Source organism: Scatophagus argus, chromosome 12, assembly GCF_020382885.2.
Source record: "Scatophagus argus isolate fScaArg1 chromosome 12, fScaArg1.pri, whole genome shotgun sequence".
In the NCBI taxonomy this organism is placed as follows: Eukaryota; Metazoa; Chordata; class Actinopteri; family Scatophagidae; genus Scatophagus; species Scatophagus argus.
In genome coordinates this window covers 9,625,892-9,645,181 of record NC_058504.1, presented here as the reverse complement: position 1 = coordinate 9,645,181, position 19,290 = coordinate 9,625,892, and the positions used below count along the sequence as shown (strand labels likewise).

At 39.5% G+C, this 19,290-nt stretch overlaps 3 protein-coding genes across 8 annotated transcripts; 1 reads left to right on the top strand and 2 right to left on the bottom strand.

Annotated features, from left to right (window-relative positions):
• The first annotated feature begins 1,232 nt into the window (after positions 1 to 1,232).
• On the top strand, positions 1,233 to 4,964 carry pdzd11 (PDZ domain containing 11). Of its 2 annotated transcripts, none has more exons than XM_046405269.1 (6): positions 1,233 to 1,378; positions 1,913 to 2,010; positions 2,666 to 2,806; positions 2,979 to 3,077; positions 3,707 to 3,767; positions 4,550 to 4,964. In XM_046405269.1, the coding sequence occupies exons 1-6, from the start codon at positions 1,234 to 1,236 to the stop codon at positions 4,582 to 4,584; spliced, it is 579 nt and encodes a 192-aa protein (XP_046261225.1). In that variant the 5' UTR covers position 1,233; the 3' UTR covers positions 4,585 to 4,964. The 2 variants fall into 2 exon arrangements, with proteins under 2 accessions (XP_046261225.1, XP_046261226.1); XM_046405270.1 differs by lacking the exon at positions 1,233 to 1,378 and adding an exon at positions 1,464 to 1,775.
• Positions 4,965 to 6,191: 1,227 nt separating this feature from the next.
• stard14 (START domain containing 14) lies at positions 6,192 to 11,267 on the bottom strand. The gene is made up of 7 exons (XM_046405263.1): positions 11,108 to 11,267; positions 10,125 to 10,672; positions 9,888 to 10,035; positions 9,162 to 9,265; positions 8,941 to 9,058; positions 8,792 to 8,844; positions 6,192 to 7,629 (listed from the first exon to the last, which is right to left on the bottom strand). Exons 2-7 carry the CDS (start codon positions 10,293 to 10,295, stop codon positions 7,423 to 7,425), a joined length of 801 nt encoding a protein of 266 aa, XP_046261219.1. The 5' UTR covers positions 10,296 to 10,672; positions 11,108 to 11,267; the 3' UTR covers positions 6,192 to 7,422.
• A 290-nt stretch (positions 11,268 to 11,557) lies between these two features.
• Positions 11,558 to 18,954, bottom strand: rab41 (RAB41, member RAS oncogene family). 5 transcript variants are annotated; one of them, XR_006844806.1, is made up of 9 exons: positions 18,761 to 18,954; positions 17,582 to 17,640; positions 17,191 to 17,244; positions 16,781 to 16,886; positions 15,762 to 15,873; positions 15,228 to 15,321; positions 14,727 to 14,820; positions 13,832 to 13,898; positions 13,522 to 13,596 (listed from the first exon to the last, which is right to left on the bottom strand). XR_006844806.1 is itself a non-coding variant. In XM_046405268.1 (8 exons), exons 1-8 carry the CDS (start codon positions 18,837 to 18,839, stop codon positions 13,532 to 13,534), a joined length of 636 nt encoding a protein of 211 aa, XP_046261224.1. In that variant the 5' UTR covers positions 18,840 to 18,954; the 3' UTR covers positions 11,558 to 13,531. The 5 variants fall into 5 exon arrangements, 4 of the variants coding, with proteins under 4 accessions (XP_046261224.1, XP_046261223.1, XP_046261222.1 ...); XM_046405268.1 differs by lacking the exons at positions 15,228 to 15,321; positions 16,781 to 16,886 and adding an exon at positions 16,177 to 16,282 and having other exon boundaries at positions 11,558 to 13,596; XM_046405267.1 differs by lacking the exon at positions 15,228 to 15,321 and having other exon boundaries at positions 11,558 to 13,596; positions 18,761 to 18,952.
• Positions 18,955 to 19,290: the final 336 nt, after the last annotated feature.

Below are 19,290 nucleotides of genomic sequence, written 5' to 3'. Positions count from 1 at the left end.
TTCCAACAAAGTATTTATACACTGTGGTAAGCCTATTGCTACTTTAACTTAAGTAAAAAGATCAGCGTTTCTCCCACTGTTAATATTTGAGGTTTCATGTGTTTGGTGTGTGCTTTTCAAAGCTGAGCAGTTGGTTTCTTTGGTGGCGAGTGAAACTTATATAATCTTTAAAACTTGCAGAGATGTGACGCCTGCTTGATAAACCTCCATCACGGTGAATATCAAGTCTGACTGACTATCGTACTGTGTGGTGAAGCAGTCCAGACTTGTCCTGTCCTTCTCACTGAAGTAGATGCAATATGACTTTGAGAGTAATAAATGCAGACATATCAGGTTTCTGTAAAAAGATTTCCTCAGTTGAATGAAATGGGTACACACATTTTTTGAGCCATCTCACCCGAAGTAGTTGTGTATTAACCCTGCACTTTGGTAGAGCTACAAAGATTCCTCCAATGGAGCTTTGCTTTGGGTTTATGAAATATGATGGGGGTAAATACCACAGCCTGTGCACTATTTTAAATGCCAAGAATTTGGGCATGTAGCAGAGGTGTTCAGAGGAAAACGAAGACGTGCAAGGTGTGGTGGGGATGAGTGTGGACAGGGAGGGAGACCAAGGTGTCGCAACTGTGGAGGTAATTATCGCATTCATGCTCCCTTACTGTGGCTTTACAGCGTTGAGACAATAAGTCCAGGTGCAAAAGGTCATACGAGTGAAGCAGCAGCAAGAGACCACCAACATCAGAGAAATGTAAAGATAAAGAAGGTGACTGGTGACTTTTATCCAGATTATTATAAGAGTAGCAGTGCACCACTTGGACATGATCAAAACCAGACATTGTGTAGTCCAGGGTAAGGCCTAACATCGGAAAAATTGAGGTGAGGTGGTTGTGCCACTCTTGTAAAGTCAATTTTAAATGTGGGTTGAGAGGGAAATGATAACGGTCTGGTAATAGAATATTTGTTAGATGAAAAGCTTACTACTGGAAATAAAACAAGGCAAGATGTCAGTATTGTAAAGGAATCTGTGCTTGATCTTACTCCAGTTTCCAACAATATTGCAGCAATATGCAATCGGAGAGATGCACCAAGCAGGATATGTCAACATCACTGACCACAGAACGCAGAAATATTACTGGGGTGAGGTGAAATTGGCCAAGGCAGGTGGTTGTCTGATGGTAAAAAGCTGTGAAACCGCAGACTGTAGGAATTAACTGACACCAGAAGATGTCAGTAATGCAAGCTGCCGTTAAACCCACAGAAGATCGTTTTACAGCATGCTGGCGTGACTCCTCCGTGACAGTAGGTGGCGGTAATGCGCTTGATGCCGATCAATTGCAATACAAGAAAAAGTGCTTGTTGCAAGCTCTCAGTCTGGCAGGTGAGATAATTTGTCATTTTAATGCTGTCTCTCTGTGTTTTTCATATACAGATTGTACAATATCTTAACCGTTATCATTCAAATGATAATAATTATTAGAGATGTAGGTTATAAACGAGCTGTGGTGAAGACAGCGAAGCGTTTCGAAGATAGCTAGAAAGTTAGCTAAACATAGCGTCGCTGGCAGTTCGTTTCATATTGCAGTGCAACATTGTCCACTGTCGGCTAAATAACGATTCACAGCTTTTAATTTCTGTCTGTTGATCCAAAGTGAATTGACGATTTGGATCATGTCAGCAAGTTTACGCTTTGGAAACGGATTTTCAGAAACGTTTGAACTTAGCAGCTAGTAGAGATGTGATCACAGCTGACATACACTTGGCGAATAGTGATATGTGTTGGTATCCTTAAATATTTTTCTGCTGTAACAAACACTGTATACATACAACCTCAGTTTGTAATAATGTAGAGGATTGTTGTTGCTTGTCGTCTTTTCATATCCTGTCCGTCTGTCTCTCTTTTGCTGTTTTTCAGAAACAATGGATCAGAAAATTCCTTATGATGACTACCAGCTGCCAGTGGTATTCCTGCCTTCTTATGAAAACCCACCAGCATGGATACCGTCACAGGAGGTATACCACATAGTAGTCGAACTGCACTTTGTGCTTATGCGTCGACAAATAAAACTATACTAAAATATAATGGCTTTTCTGAAGCCTTCAGGTGCATTTTCAGGTCTTTATAAGAGGATAGAGATTTGTCAGTTGTCATGGAGATGGCCCAGATGTAATCGCATGGCCTAAGTAACAGGTGGTCATACGTGGGGTTGAGATGTAACCACCATCACTGTTTAAAGGTGGCCTCCGGTGTTTACTTTCTGCTGACTCATTATAAGTGACTTTGACCAGTGTCAGTGTTGTCACCATTTGTGGTGTGCACAGAGTGCTGATGTAGACAGTTTCCCACGTGTTTACTGGACAAGGGCTTCCCATGTTCCCACCTCACATCAAAAAGTGAAGACTAGGTGATGAAATTTAAAGCTTTTTTAAATGTTTTTTTTTTCTTGTCAATTTTCTGCTTATAAAGTAGCTTATTTTCACTCCCAGAATACTTTTCCATTGATTCACCTTGTTGCAAAGACCTCTGAAGTTTTCCCCTGGTTGTTAACTCTTAGCAGATTGGTTTTTGTAAATCAAGGTGTGTCGGAAGAATCAGTCTCACGGCCATAATGGATATCATGCCTCCGTTCTGGTTGTACATTGTCAGCTTTTCTTTGTACATTTTTAGCGGGTTCATCACCCTGATTACAACAATGAGCTCACCCAGTTCCTTCCTCGTACCATTGTGTTGAAGAAACCTCCAGGAGCACAGCTGGGCTTCAACATCCGTGGAGGCAAGGCGTCACAGTTAGGAATCTTTATATCCAAGGTGTGTGTGCTGGAATTTGTTAAGGCTTTTGCTGCCATTTATACTCCTGCTGACCAATTATTTGCTTTTCAGAAAGGTTCACATTGTAATTTCTGATCTCTCTCTCTCTGTGCACATGTTTGTGCGTGCATACATTCATGTGTGCATGCGTGCGTGTCTAATGTGTTTGTAGGTGGTCCCAGACTCGGATGCCCACAGAGCAGGCCTACAAGAAGGAGACCAGGTTCTTTCTGTGAATGATGTTGATTTCCAAGACATAGAGCACTCAAGAGTAAGTCAGAGCAAGCTGAGAATTATACGGATTTTTATAAACATATCATTATACAGTGGAATATTAATGATGTTGAAATGGAAGCTAATTGGGATCCATATACATAACAATAGCGGGAACATATTGAAAGTGCAGCTTTAACAGACATGGGCTAACTTATCCACTCAAGAACGCAGAGAAATTTGACCAGATAGCGTTGACACAACTCTTCAACATAGAGCTAAGAAATATTATCAAAGCTGTCTTATTTGTCAGCCTTCAATGTAAACCCCACAAAAATTCAAACTGCCAAAGAATAGAGCATATAGTTTGAGTTTGGAATTTCATTTAGCCCAAAACCTAAAGCAACATTTTGAGCAATGAAGAGAATAGATTGTGTAAATAAATTGGTAGATCTTATGGAACTGTTATCGGCCACACTATTGAAAATCAAATCTCTACAGTGTAACCATACAAAGACTTGATTTATTGTAATGTATGGCGTCTGATATGGCTGTTTGTATCAGTTAAGTATCTGTGTAAAATGGGCCATTATTATAAATGGTGTCACTTATATATTTTAACATTTTAATTCTGCGGAAATATATCTCAATTGCATGGCATTCTGTTAACTTCTGCTTCCCCTTTAGGCTGTAGAGATTCTGAAAACTGCACGAGAAATACTGATGAGAGTCCGCTTCTTTCCCTACAGTAAGTCTTTCTCTACCACATTATGAAGTGTGACAACAATCTCTGAGTCATGTAAACAGAGCACAGTACTAACCTGTGCTTCACAATGGAACTAGAAGCGACCATTCACAACTCAAAAATGTTTGGACGCAGTGTAAAACATAAATAAAACAGAATGGGATCTTACGATCTCGTCAGATTCCTCGAGTTGTGTAAATATAAGCTTATTCTACATTTGATGCCCGTAACACGTTTCAAACAAGTTGGGACAGGAACAACAAAAGAGAGGGAAAGCTGTGAAATGCTTTAAAACACCTGTTTGGAACATTCCACAGGTAAAAGGGTTAATTGCGCGTTTGTTGACTGATAGTAGTTTAAAACAAAGGCTCGCTTTCCTGCTCTGTTTTTGAATGTTACTGATGCAAACACACTTTTGACAGCATCAGAAACTGGTTAAGATAAGATTGTTAAGATAAGGAAAGATTACATAAAGTAGAACTTTATTCATCCCAAATAATGTTTTTGGGCTCAGTTTGGACATGATGACATCCGTTTCGAATTTGTATATCCTCAAATGCTTGAGGTTTTGGCTTCTCAGAAAGAGAAGAGTTCTTTATGTAAGCTTTCCTCAAAGGAAGCTTTTATCGTAATTTCAAGCCTGTCAGCAGCTAAGATAGCTCACTGCATATCTCCAAGAAAACAACGGGCTTCGGAGTCACCGAGTTCAGTCATTTTGACAGGAGATTAAACAGTGACATCCCTTTCAGTATTGTAATGTTTTCCTCTGTGTGTTGTTTTATCAGACTACCAGAGGCAGAAGGAGAGGACTGTACACTAGGTGGCAGCAAAGAGAGAGAGAGAGATGTGGACAGACGCCTCACTGTACGTCATTACCCTCCTCCCACAGACTTCGGCCTCCATTCTGGCTCAGCTTCGAGATGACTGATGTATGACTAAGAGAGTCATTCAAAGTCCTCCATGTAAGGACAATATATACTCTGTTACATACTCGGTTTCCTCCTGCACCCACATACTCCCTAATCTACTGCAAAACTGGATTATTTCTGCACTCAATCAGGGTGAATTCACCAGAAGTGAAGGAGGCAGAAGCTTAGCAGACATTTAACATTGTAGATTATGTTAATGATACATATTTTTCAGTCATTCATAACATTTAAAGAGCCTGATTAATTTAATAAAGCTTTGTCTTTATTAATATCTTCTGCAGCCCTAACTAGATGATTCTACTGTAGTCTTAGAAATATATTTTATTCAAGAGAAGCTTGTCTGTTCGGTACACAGAGCTAAAACCAATGCAGTCCAATACGTTAGCCCAGCGATAGAGCCTATCGTCATGAAGGTTTTATTGTTCAGTGTTTACTGAAACTGTTTTAATTTTATTTGATAGATAATTCTAACTCAGGATCCACTCCTTTGATATCAACGAGGGTAGACTAAATGTTATCTTCTTACGCTTCATTAGCTGTTGCTAGCTGTACCTAATAAACTGTCCACTGGGTGTATATATGTGTAAAAAAAAAAAAAAAAAAGAAAATGTACATACAGATTTGATTTTTTTAGTACACACTGACTTATGGTACAGACAGGGTGGTACATATTCTACAGGAAGTAATAGTGCAAGCCTTTTTAACTACCGCAATCTGAATATCCTGCAGATCCAGTTAAATGATTAACAGAGATGTGTAATTGACTTAACTTGTGTAAATGCATTTTCGTGACTTTTTGCTATTGTGGACTCAGCAATACTTCAGTGCTGTCACGTATTCCTTTTTTTCATGTTTCATGTATTGAAAAGTTTTACATAAACTACCTGGGGGCTGAATGATATTGCAGTTATCTAATATATAAACAGAGGTGCCAAATTGTTAATTGTGCATAACAGCACATTGTGCTCCACATATTCTTATAGTGGGAAAGCCTTAAGCCTGTAATTGGGTGAAATGGAGAATCTGATGTTAGCAGGATTTCAATCCAGCTGAAGATTTTATCAGGTATTTTCATTTTCACCTCTGGTTCAAGATGTCCCGTATGGTCATCAGAGGCGAGCTTTGACCATACAGTAAACCAACATGCATTAGAACGTGGGACCTGCATATAAATACCTACCTGTTGCATCTCAACACTGTCTTATTCTTTTGTACTCTACTGACTTTCATAAAAGAAATTACTTTTGCTTTTCCACCTGATGAGCTTAGTGGGGGTTTTTTTTCAACATTTTTAATAAAAGAACATGATATTGACTGTAAAAAAAGAAATAAATAAATGAATGAGTTTTGAACCCTAGTAACCTTGTCTCTGAAGAGGCCGAAGCAGATCTGGTATGCTGTGGTACAAGTAACCAAACTTGTTCCACTTTGTGGGCTGGTTTCTCTTGAGACTTGCTTGTCCTCCTTCCTTAAGAAGAATGCAGTCAGTGACACGGAGTACGAAACAGCATGTTCACCTTGCAAGGTTTATTATTATTATTTTTTTTATTAAAAAAAAGTCAGGACCATGTACATCAGTTACGTCAAATAATCTTAAGAAGAAAAACGCAACACAACAAAAATCTGCAGGGATTCTTTCCGGGGTCTTTTCTCCATCATGACTTCATCTGAGCGTATACTAACTTCAAACAAATAAATAAAAGATCAACTTTATGGTCATTCCAATCCTTCATTTGAGAAAATGCAAACTTGCTGTGTACATTTTACATGTTAATACAACCTAACCTGATTTTCATTCTCAGAAATCAACAACAGATCCCCTCCTTGAATGCCAGTGCAGGTCTAAGGTCTGTCTAAAGGATCAGATCACATAAATATCTGAATAAATACGATGAACCTTCAAAGAGTCTGCATGTATCACACCTTAAAGACTGAAACATAGCACAGTCGCTCATTAATCACAACTAAATAAAACCCACTAATGGTTAGCAATAAAATGTTCAAATTTATTTGAAAACTAAATCAGCAGCAAATGTAGTGATGGTGAATTATGTTATTTCCCAGAGCTGCTGCATGTTTTAACAGTAACCATAATAATGTGATTTACCAAAATGAAAAGTAACCATTTTTAAGCGTGTCCAATTCAGGCTCAGATCACTTTGATCAGATAGCAAAGAAAAAAGGTTAAGCCGAAACTGCTTCTTGTAGGTTTTAACAGGCAATTACTTTGTGAAAATCCTGGGTGGAAAAACTGAAGCGTCAAAAATGCGAAATTTCACTTCTCTACCATTTTCACCACTGATCTAACTTCCATTCACAGTCACTTGTAAAGGCAAGGAGTAACCAGCGGACAGCTACGCTTCATCCATTCATTTAAAAGACATATTTCAACATAGCTGCAACTAAAAAAGGCCCCACGGAGGACCCTATTGTAAATGTAGTGCTGTAACTATGACACATTCAAACCCCAACACCTCTAGGTCTGGATGCTATTTAAAAAAATAAATAAATAAACACTGAAAAACATGTTTGGTTAGTTCAACATGAGGCAAATGCAAACTTGATCTGTGCTCGTATGTGCTGTCTGGTGAGACAGCTGTAAATACTTCATCCCAAAAGGCACACTGATGTGGAAAAATTGGATAAATCACAGGTCTCGAGTCTTCTCGAAGTTGGGGGTATTCATAGTCCGTCCTCCAGTCTCTCCCTCTCGTCACTTTGATGCTGATTTAACTGCTGTCGTCGCTGTTCTGAATGTCCTCCTTGGAAGTCTCGTCCACGTTTTCGAGCGAGTCCGCCCTCTGTATGGACAGTTCGGAGGGGTCCATCATGGGCAGGGTGTTCTGCTCTGGGTACAACCAGGGCTTCTGGTTGGGGGAGTTCTTCTGTTTCCACTCCCTGTAGTTCTGCCCCGCCCCGTGTACACACTTCATCACCTTGAAGGAGTGGACCGAGAGAAGGTATGGTTATCAGAGGGCTGGTTCGCACCCCACCTTTGTTCCCATTCAACAAAGCTGTCGATAACGCCGCTCAGAAAATGCTGTGTAACAGATTATGTGGCAAGCAGCGAGTCCAACTTCAACTCGGACACAACAACAAAGACCTTTAAACTCTGAAGTCGCAAATAGCGATCTCGCCTTAAATTCTACACCTCACCAAGATTCTTATATCTTTTTATCATGCCATTTATTTTTAAAAGCCATTATTTATTTTTTTTAAATGAATTCATTAATGTATTTTTAAGTGATGTGCTTATTGACTGTTATGTTGTAAATCTCTTTTTAATTTGAACTATTTATTGATGGACTAATATTCCATTTGTAAATACTTTATGTAATTAATATTTTTTATTGTTAATTTAGACCATTTCTTTACAGATTAAGATTTGAATTTGTGAGCAAAATGTATTACTACCCATTTTAAAATTGTACAATCAGTTATTAATTAATGAAAAACTTTCCATGACCATGGTGGTCCTCCACAGACCACAGCCTGGATGAATCTGTATCAGATTACCTACAGTACCTACATTCATAATTTTTTGTCTTTGACATTTTGATATTTTACCCTCTTAAGCTTCTTTTACTGTTTATTAGCTTAAACTTTAATGCACATTGTAGTTTCAGGTTTTGCTTGTACAAATCACTGCTGCCATGTAAAGAAGGTCAGTGTTGCTGTTTGGCTACAGGCAGGAGTCTCTCAATGGAAGTTTCTCACAAACACACAAAGATACACCTTGGCCTTAATAGTTTCAATCTGTGGAGGATATGAAACCTGGGGAACAAGTTCTGCTGGGAGTGAGAGAGCAACAACTGAGATAACTTTCAGCAACCTTACGGGATAGGCCCTTATCCTGGGTTTCTATGGTTACCATTGTCCTTTAAGACACATGAAACCATCGCTCCCTTATGTACACGTGCACACATACACATCTATTACACACTTTTTAATCAAGAAATCACTTCATGTACGCACACCCCAGTCAGGCCCACTGATAGGCCCACAGTTTGTGTAGTTTTGGGTTCATCACTTTCATTGCTGCTGACTAAATAAACTTAAAGTACAAAGAGTTTGTGACAGTTGTGTTACTTTACATACCTTTGGAGCGAGAACTTGAGAGGCTACGTTTACTACAACCTTTGGGATGGAACCTGGAGCAAAGAGATAAACTTTAAAAAAAAAAAACAAACAAACAAGAAAACAGTTTCATTAGAAAACAACAGTGTTTGTATTGGTTATGGTCTTACCTTTGGGATCAGCTTGCGAAAGGTATATAAAAGTGCAGCTATTGGGTCCTGTGGCCTTGATAAAATAGCCAGTGAGGATGGAAACAGCTCTCACGAGGTTGCTGCGAGGAGGGTAATCCTGTAATTGAATCAGTTTGCAGAAAAATGAGAAAAAAACACAATAAACGCTAAAAAAAAAAAACCCACTTTGTGTCTGGGAGAGTGTGGAGATGGTGTCGTACCGGGTGTTTGACCGAGAAGTTAACAATAACGTACTCGTCATCCTTCACCTGCCACGACCGCAGAGTCACCACATCTCTGTTCTTTATTGGCTTCGGACAACGCCCTGCAAAGGAATAACAAAAAGACATAAGTATCAGTTTATATTGTGTAAGGCCTCCTTCACTACTTCGGGTTTTCCGCTGGCACAGTCTGAGGTGCAACAAATGAACCGTTGTTATGACAATAAATACACTGGTGGAACAAGAGGTCGCTCATACTTCGCCCACGAAACAGATTCTAATAAATTAAAAATGGGAGTTAAAAGCCGTGACACTACAATGCTCTGTGGATGGACTGAAAGAAAAATCTGGTTTGTGTGTGTAAATATGGGCTGATAAGAAAATAATGCCAGCATTGTTTATACTTCACTGTCACTCACACTAAAAGGTCTATTTTACTTACTTATGTGAATCTACACAATGTTAATTTCTTCTAAATATATATGTTTAAATCACCCTAGATTTTAATGATATGTTGTCTAGAAATGGGACTATTCTTCCATGTAGGATGTTAACACAAGAATCCAAATCCAGGTGAGTCTGGCCTACACTGCAGACTAACAGGTGTCTGATGGGCGACTTTGACACACACACACACACACACACACACACACACACACACACACACACACACACACACACACTCAGAGGAATGTGATGAGGTTTATGAAACAGAAAAGTCCTCACATGAATAGTAGCCCACATCAGCGTTAGCAGAGAGCCGGCCAATGTCAAAGCTCTCCAACATGGCGGGGTCCCACTCCTTACGGTACTGGCTGTCGTGAAGGACGTCATACATGGTGGCAGCTGCTACGTCTTTGATTGTCATTTTACACTGGAACACATGAGGCAAAGTGTCAGAAAACATAAACCAGTGTGAGTCTGTCATCTCCTAATGTAAAGTTAGGCTTAAAATAAACTTACCTTGATCTTGTGGATTTTAGGAACGTGATTTTCTTTCTTTGAAGGAACTTCGACCCACACTTGCATGCCATTATTATCATACTTGTTCATCCAGTTGTCCGTTGATAAACACTGATTTCTGAAGTCAGCAAAGACCGCCTGATCGGGTAAAATACTCGCATGAAGAGACATATTTTTGTTCTTCTTCTTCTTCTTTTAAAATATTTCCTCCTCAAATATATTCCTTAAAATAAATCTGACACGCGAGCGACCTGCTCAGTCGACTGTTTGTATGTTTGTTCAGGCTGACTGCTAAGACTTCTGCAATTGTGCGCCAGTGTCGACCCAAAATATATGCGAGCTGGTCACTCATCAGGTCGAGCAGGATTTTTGCCATTCCTTCAAACGCCTCTCCCTCCGACGTCACAGCACTTCCTGAATCCAGGTGTGCGACGGCAGGTGCGTATAGAGAGAGAAAAGTTCGCCCCGCCTCCAACAGAAACGACCAGAAAGGTCAATCCCGGCTCAGAGGTATCATACAGGTATCATACAGGTACCATAGGTCGAAACTGACACCAGAGGACACGAGGAGTTCATAAAAAGAGAAAGAAAGAGAGAGCATTGACGCCGTTTCATTGGCCGGAAGCGTGAAAAATAGAAGTAAAGTTACAGATAATAAGTTGAACACTGTGGGGGAGTTGGAAGGTGCGAATTGCTCAGTGTTGATGAATCCAGAGTATCATCACGACTGCAAATGTTAAACAGTAAAAGTACAGCAACAGTAAACCACGAGTTAAATACCATGAATTAAAAAAAAAAAAAAAAAATTTAAAATTCAATCTGGAGTGTTAATTAATTCAAAACCTTCCAGAAGTATGACTATAATGGAGATAAATCTTCTCTCTGGAGGGCCTATTTATAGATATCTAGCAAAAGGTTACATCACCATTACAGAAGACTTTGCTGAAAACGTGGACTTTTAAAATATTAAAAATTAATATTACCTCTGACCAAGATTGTACTCTTTCTTTTCCAGGCATGTGTAGAAACCACACACCTGCGCTAACATTCAGGAGATCCAGAAGGATCAGTTGTAAATAAGAGTTATGAAACCCCAGTTCTTACCTACATTAGTTTTCAATCTCTTTTAGCCAAAGATGTACAGAAAAGGCACATCAAATGTAAATCATCCCGGAAATGTTGTACATGATGTAACCAGTGTGTGTACAGCACCACTCAGCCACACCTTTCTGTTTTAACATCGTTGCCCAACGAGAACATTCAGTTTATTCTGACGACATGACAGGTTTCATACGTTCGGCTCAGGTGCTCTATAGCATTAATTTTAAATGACAGAATTGTGAATATTCCATAAGAAACGGATGCCAAATAATACACAATGGAGGCTTTTCCTAAAGCGGTGCTTCATAAAGAAGAGATCAGAGATGTAAAAGTTTGGTGAAATATCTTTATTTTATTCTATGTGATAGGCCTACACTTGTGTTTCATTAACTCTTCTTTTTATACATCAGATAGTAATGGTACATTATTCACACAAACGTTGCTAAACACGAGTAGACAGCATATTTCAAATGGACAGACACAATTCAGAATAGCACAAAGCTGAGCGTTTAGTCAGTGACAAGTAATAGAAGAGCTGCTCATGTTAAAATGGTTGTTTGATATAACACTTAAATCCATTTTAAAAAGCTGACATTTCAAAACAAGCTACAGCAAATGACCAGTGTCTTTTGTTGTGCTATGGCTAGTTAGTCGGTTTGTGTTACACTGTGTGTGTCTGGAGATGGCACAACCTTTACCTGCGACTGTAAACCAAGTTACTGATTACACACACTGCAAAAAGTAAGTTCTAGCAGTGTGACAGGAAATTAAAAAAAAAGGGGGCGGGGAATAAAAGTCATGTTTAGGTGGGGTCCCAGCAGACACGCAAACAATAAATAAAATAAACTTTCAACATGCGTGTCGGCAACTGTACTTTTGGTCAAGCGTACAATGTTATCTGTAAGTTCAAGTTACAAAATAAATAAGACACAACATAACCCAACAGTCCTACTCAGGCAATAGCAATACAGCAAAGGATACTGCAACTAACTTCTCTGCACTATTTTACAGCACGGGTGTTAGTAAGCGTTAGCTGTATCTGAGGACAAACTCTTATCTACCAGCTCTACAAAACGACTAGTGAAGCCATGAACCAGTCAGCAGGCTTCTTTTATATTTTACAATATTGTGGCTTGATTCAGTGCACAACGTTGGTGAACAAACAAGCAAGGCATCTGTGTTCTTATCCATATAAATCCTGCACGGTGGGGCATGCTGCATGTTCTTGCAATAGTGTACTCAACACAACACAAATTATCAATGAGATGGAGTGTATGTCATAGCGACCAAAGTGGCAACTTTCCATCAGCGTGGAGAAACTCAACAGGTTTTTTTTTGTTTTTTTTTTTGATTTCCTACATTGGGGGCATTTACTCACTGTAAACTCCTCCTCAGACATGTTAGTATGCGTACAGCTAATTAAACAACACCGGAAAGACAGCTGCTTTAGTTTTAATGCAGACATAGCTTCAGGTTAGTAGCCATTCAAATGGGATGGCGTCCCTTTGATGAAAAATTATTTATTTATTACTTGGTTACACATCCTTTTTACAGCAATGATTTAAAGAAGTTCTAAAATTATGTTCATTTGGTCGACTCACATACTGCTGCATTTGGCAGTTAAGCCTACAGATGTGTCAAGTCCAAGCACTATCTGATAACCATCGACTCTCTTAAATGAAAAGGCTCCTTTTGAGCCTACTGTGGTAATGAAGGTTAGTAATGATGTAAATTCACTGGTAAGTTCCTGTCTCTACTTCCTCAAAATAAAACAAAGTCAAGAAATAATCAGTAATCTGAAGGAGAGAACGTTTTTTTATGAAAATGCTGCATTTCAAATAAAAAAATTACAACGGGCTGAGAACTCAACCTCGCAGAGTCATTTAAATAATCCCAAGCAGTTTTACATTACAACAATGACAAGAGTAACAGCACTAAGATTCCAAACTGTGCAATAACTCATGAGCAGTTAGTTATGTCAGTCTGCAGTCCTATATAATGCCATGCAACTGGATGAAAATCTGAACATATCATTTAACTTAATCCTTATTTTAAATGTTTACTTTTTAACCATGTTTTATTTTTTCCCCAGATAATCTGTTTCAATACAGTAATGCACATCCAAACGGTTACTCTGAAAAGTCACTGAGTTGAAATGGGGGAGAAAAGAAAAAAAAAAGAAAACAAACAAAAAAAAGAAAGACAGGTCCTCCTTTCCAATGGCAGCGTGCCAAGGGTGGAGAGAGTGGCCACTGAGAGACAAGCTGTTGGTGGGGAGGAAACAGGCTGGGTGAGGGTGAGGTGTACTAGCACGAGCAGCTGCTCTCGGTGACAGTCATCTCTGGCTGTTTCTCCAGTTTGATGTCGATCACTGAGAGTACTTGGTTAAGTAACATCATTGGTGAATTTGCACATTTCACTTCAACATTTTCTGCAGTGTTATCTGGCTGCCATCTCGTCAGCCAACGTTCTCTCTGTTCTCTTTTCGTAAACTGAGATGCACTTGCCACCAGTGTGCCAGATTTCCTACCATTAAAGCCATGGAAATAGTAACTGGGCAACAGTGCGACGACAAGTTCCGTTAAAAGCATCTTTGAAAAGGATACTGTCCTCTTTGCTTTTCTCTGGTGTGCTGTCCATCCCAGGCAATGCAGCAGCAACGCGACGGAAAAGCTATGAAAACCAAGAACACATTTAAAAGAGCTCTTATTAGAATGAATATAAAATGCTGTCAGATATGGGTGCGTGAGGTGGATTAAATCTATCAGGGTGTATGTAATTTTACCATCATGTTGATATATCGTAAATCTTCTGCAAACTCAATTGAGAAACTATTTGTACATAATTAACCAAAAATGTCCATTTGTCTCATCTGATGTGAAAGAATGCAATATTTATCCCTTTCAACATCAAAAACATCCACACATATTAATGTTACCTCAGTATAAACATTTTAGAAGACTCTCTGATGAACAAATTCATATTGCCTCAGAGTATATGGAGTCACCTCACCCACCCCTACTATCAAATTTAGCACGATACAGTCTAGACAGATAGTCCAAGTTATAACTAGTCACTCCTGAATAATGTGTTTTATTGAATAACAAGCAAACACCAGAAACAGTTAAAGCTGTGACAGATAAAATGTGATTTTAATTGCTGGTTTAGAGAACAGTGTGAAAGTGAACGTTGCTGTGCTCCACTGAGCAAATCCATTATATCTGCAGAATTATTTTGAAAGCCGCAGATGTTTTAGTGAATCAGACAAAAAAAAAAGCTTGAGCAAGCGTAAACACAGTAGCAGTAAACCCACACAAACCCAGTAAAGCAGTACTGAAACATAGTAAACCCTGTGTGCGTGGAGGGGGGGGGCACAATATTGAGAATGCCAAGACACGTCATGATGCCATGAGAGGGAAAAAAAAAAGGAGACAGAAGAAGTTAAGTGTAGACTTAGATGGCAGAATTTACTCAACTACCTCCAGAGAGCAGATTCTCTACCTGTTTGACATTGTAGCCAGTCTTTGCGCTGGTTTCAATGAACATGACATTCAGTTCCTTAGCTCTCTGCTCGCCCTCCTCCGTGGTGATCTGTCTGCTCAGGTAAAAGCAGAGAGGGGGGGGGGATGGACGAACAGACAGGTATGGAAAGACACGCAAAGAAGACAGGCCAAATGGAGAGGGAAGAGACAGAGAGAGAAACAAAGAGAGCTTAACATAGAATCTTGTTTTGAGAGGGAAAAAGAGAGAGAGGTTAGTTTAGTTATAACACACAAAGACAGAGAGGAAGACTAAGGGGAAGAGGCTGCTGTGCTGAGTAAAGAGGAAGCAGCAGGAAAAATGAGATCACGCTTTCATTCAACAGCCACACACTGATCCTTATAATGAATACATGTAGGGTTCTACATGCCAGACGTCACAGGTTGGACTCCCTAACCTAAAGGACATCATGACTGTCAGGAATATTTGTCAGTATTACACTGGCTACAGCTGATCACCAACCTGTTTGACGTTATAACCAGCCTTGGCACTGGTCTCTATGTACATCACATTGAGTTCACGAGCTTTCCTCTCTGCCGCCTCAACAGAAACTTGCCTGCCATGGTCCCGGGAAGGAGGATGGGGTGGGGTTTTGGTGGTGTGGAGTGTGGTGTTGAGGGGAAAACACAAATAAAATTACAAATGGGGAGAACAGGAATGGAACAAAAATATAAAACAAAGAAAAAAGGCACAACAGAAATACAATCAAATCATAAGAAATAAAAATAGAAAAATAAAAGTACTTAAATCACTGATCAAAAGGCTGGGGTATGCAAAAATTCCAAGGGATGATAAGAGTCAAAACTGGATGAGATGCACTGAAGGGAAGAAAAGTGGGACTCGAGGCTTTGGCAGAGTTTATAAGCTATAATACTTGATGCTACCCGCTTTCTAATCGAAGCAGAGTTTGAAATTTACAGTCTGTTTATCAGCCATTGTAAACAGAAGAAGAGAATCAACATTATAATCTTTCACTTATCTCACACAACCGTGTACCTTTTATCTGCCAAGTCTGTTTTGTTCCCAACAAGCATGATAATGACATCACTTCCTCTCTCTGTTCTAACATCATCAATCCACTTTGAGGTTTGCTGGAATGAATTAAGATCTGTGAATGGGGAAAAAACAACAACAACAACAACACAAAATTACTGTACGTATCAACCACATAAAAAAAACAACATAAAACATTTGCTATTCTAGCCATAGTCAAAAGTGTGCATAGGCAGGTTAATAGTTTTATTTACAAAGGCAGAGCATCTTGTTTAGAGTAGTTATGTTAAGAAGCAAATGTGTTAAGAAGAAGGAAAATGTACTAAAAGACGTTATTAGCAGAAGGATTTAAAGTAGAAGCTACACTAAGATAGTTCTCTTCCAACTGTTGAAAGGTTAGAGTACAGCCCTGACTCACTGGTGATGTCATAAACAACCACGGCAATGGTAGAGTCACGGATGTAGCTGGGAATTAGGCTACGAAAACGCTCCTGTCCAGCAGTGTCCCAAAGCTGGAGTCGGACCTGAGGATTGGAGCGGAAGGAAAGAGGAAGGAGGTGGAGATATAAACAGGAGAGGCAGAACAAGAGAGTGGAGAACGGGACAGACATAAAGAACTGCAAGCCAAGCAGCAGGGATGAAAACGGCCTTTTTATGGAGGAATGAGGAGAATCATTCAAATGCAGCAGGACTGGAGATGACCGGCATGCACATAAGTCATGTGAAAGGAGCCCCTGCTGAATCATTATTTTGGCTGTTAGAGAATCTCTGCCCCTGAGGTTAAGATATTTTCCGTTATTCCTTCCATCAGCCTCATATGTAACATCACTTAGGAAGCACAGACACCCCCCCAAACATCCCATGAGAATGTTTTAGTGTCTCTACAGCTGATGAAAACAGTGTGAAATATACTGTCATCATATTGTCCAGTGGGGTTTGTCAGGCTAGTAAACGCTTGTTCGTTTTGCCCTTCCACTTACTAAGTGAAGGACAAGGAGATGAGGCAAGGCCATGATACCTACTGGCTATGTCATAAACCACCACAGCAGCGGCTGAGTCTCGGATGTAACTGGGGATGAGGCTGCGGAAACGCTCCTGTCCGGCTGTATCCCAAAGCTGCAGCCGAATCTGTGGCCAGCCGAGAAATGATTGTGGAAAGGTGGGGCATATCATGAGCCAACCAAGGGATGGAAGGAAAACAGAAACTTGAAAAAACGATGGGAACTAAAACAAAGTCACATGTCTAACAATATGAATGGTAAAATCTACGACAGTGTAAAACAAAAACAAAAAAAGCCAATATGAAATGGTAAAAGGGAAATAAATGGTGGCTACCACATAATAAGCACATGCATGCTTTAAGCTTTTCTATCAGTTTTAAAACTACTCCATTGGGAGACATGAGAATTGTCATAAAATATCCAGGGCTTACCGTGCGATCTTCTAGGTACATGGTTTTTGACAAGAAGTCAATGCCAATTGTTGCCTGTAACACAATAATTGCATTAAATGTGCACAATATACACCGAAAATATGCGCATAATCTCTATATCTAAGAAAAATCATCAGACAATTTGATAACATTGTATGTTAAACACTATTCATAAACTAGCTGGGTGTTTCCTAATATCATGCCGTTGTAAGACATGATGCACACTAACAAAGGATGGACCTGGAAGATCACGTCATCTTTAACCTGTCTTTAACAAGTCATGACTATAATAAAAATGTCACTATATAGTGCTTGTATAGTGTATCAGTGCTATCAGTGCTTTGGCCCACTAGGCATGGTTTATATTTTAATGTACTGTGCATGTTATTACCTGATAAGTGTTGTCGAAACTGTCATACATAAACCTGGTGATGAGTGAGGTCTTCCCAACTGTACAAACACAGTAAACAGACACTTTAAGATACAATCCTGGTAATTAAAAACCACACTCTACAATACCCAATTTTATCAATTCTAATTTTGCATAACAGGTAGAAAAAAATGTGAATGTGACTCAGTGACAGCACATGTTGATTACAGTGCTGTTCTCATTGATGCGATGCAGACAGCTGAACCCACACGCTGAGCTGGCACTATGGGTGGAGCCACAAAATTCGGAAAATGAAAATGGCTCAACTTTTCACCATTTATTCAGTGATGAAAGTGCCCCTACAAAATTAGACAATCGTCTCTAAAAATACACTCACGTAAAATAATGTCAGGGCCTGTACCCGTAAACTGATGTTAAATGGTCGATGAAAAGGCCGACTGATCTACTACCTACTGGCCGACGTGGCTCTGCAAGGTGCCACCGCAAGAAGCTAACAGCTAGTGAGTTGAAAAGCGCTACACTGACAAATATGAACTCAATTCACTTAACGTATAAGGCGTCTTTTGTTCGGAGCCAAAGATTCTTAGACCCTTGATGGACTCATTCGTGTTTCAAATAGGTAGGGAACGTCCAGCTTATGTATTTCAGCCTTGCACGGCTAATCATTAGCTAAAAGTAGTTAGCTAGCTATCGTTAGCTACAGTTACGCTACAGTTAGAAGATGCTAATGCATCACAAACTGATGGCCACATAAAGGACACTAGTCATGGCTTCAATCTGACAAAAAATCAATTTGTAGTCGAATCACGAATGCTAATAACACGAAGCTATAACTCTTCTTATTTTAAGAATATATAAATACGAATAGCAGGGTGTTTGGTTAGCTTAGCGATTTACCGCAGCTAGCTATGCAATGACATCATCACGAGTCAGAAAAATGTTATGTCCAGCATCTTTTTGTCATCTTATTCTTTCTTGTACAGTGCTAAAGGTGAAATATACAAACATCTCGTCTAGTATCACCTCTAGCCTTTGTTGTCATGTGGGTAACTTTATCCTGTTAGTCAACAGCAACTAGCAAGAGAAGCTAGCTAGCTGTGTTAATCTTAGCAACTTCAAACATATTCCTCACGTCCGAACAAATTAACGCTCGGTTCAAGCACCCCGATCTCCGCTTACCACTCTGTTCGCCCAGAAAAACGAGCTTGAACTTTCGTAGAGGGTTGCCAAACTCTCCGCCGCCGGTCGTGGTTGACATTTTGTCAAAAAATAAACAGCTAACTAGCTGACTTAGATAATGATGTGATGTCTAGACCGGAGAGGAGTGTATCTTTATCCAGCACTGGCCAGCGCTATTGTTTTCTTAAACAGACAGAAGTGAAATAGCGCAACCCACAGGCAAACACTGAGGTACAACAGATATTTCAGTGGTAACGCAAATGCTCATCCTATCATTATTGGGATCGATTGTAATATATCTTAATGCTTAATATAATTTGGCCTCACAAAAGGAGCGATATGCATTACTGAAATTACTCGAGCACAATGATGTTACTCATATTTCGCTGCTGGCATTTTACTTAAGAAAATATACTTGGTGCTTGTTTAAAGAAAACATTTATGTAAAAACAAAAAAGAAAAGGCAGACGAAGAGAAAGGCGCTTTAAACTAGTGGTTTTATACGTGAGTCACGGTTTTGGGGCAAAGGG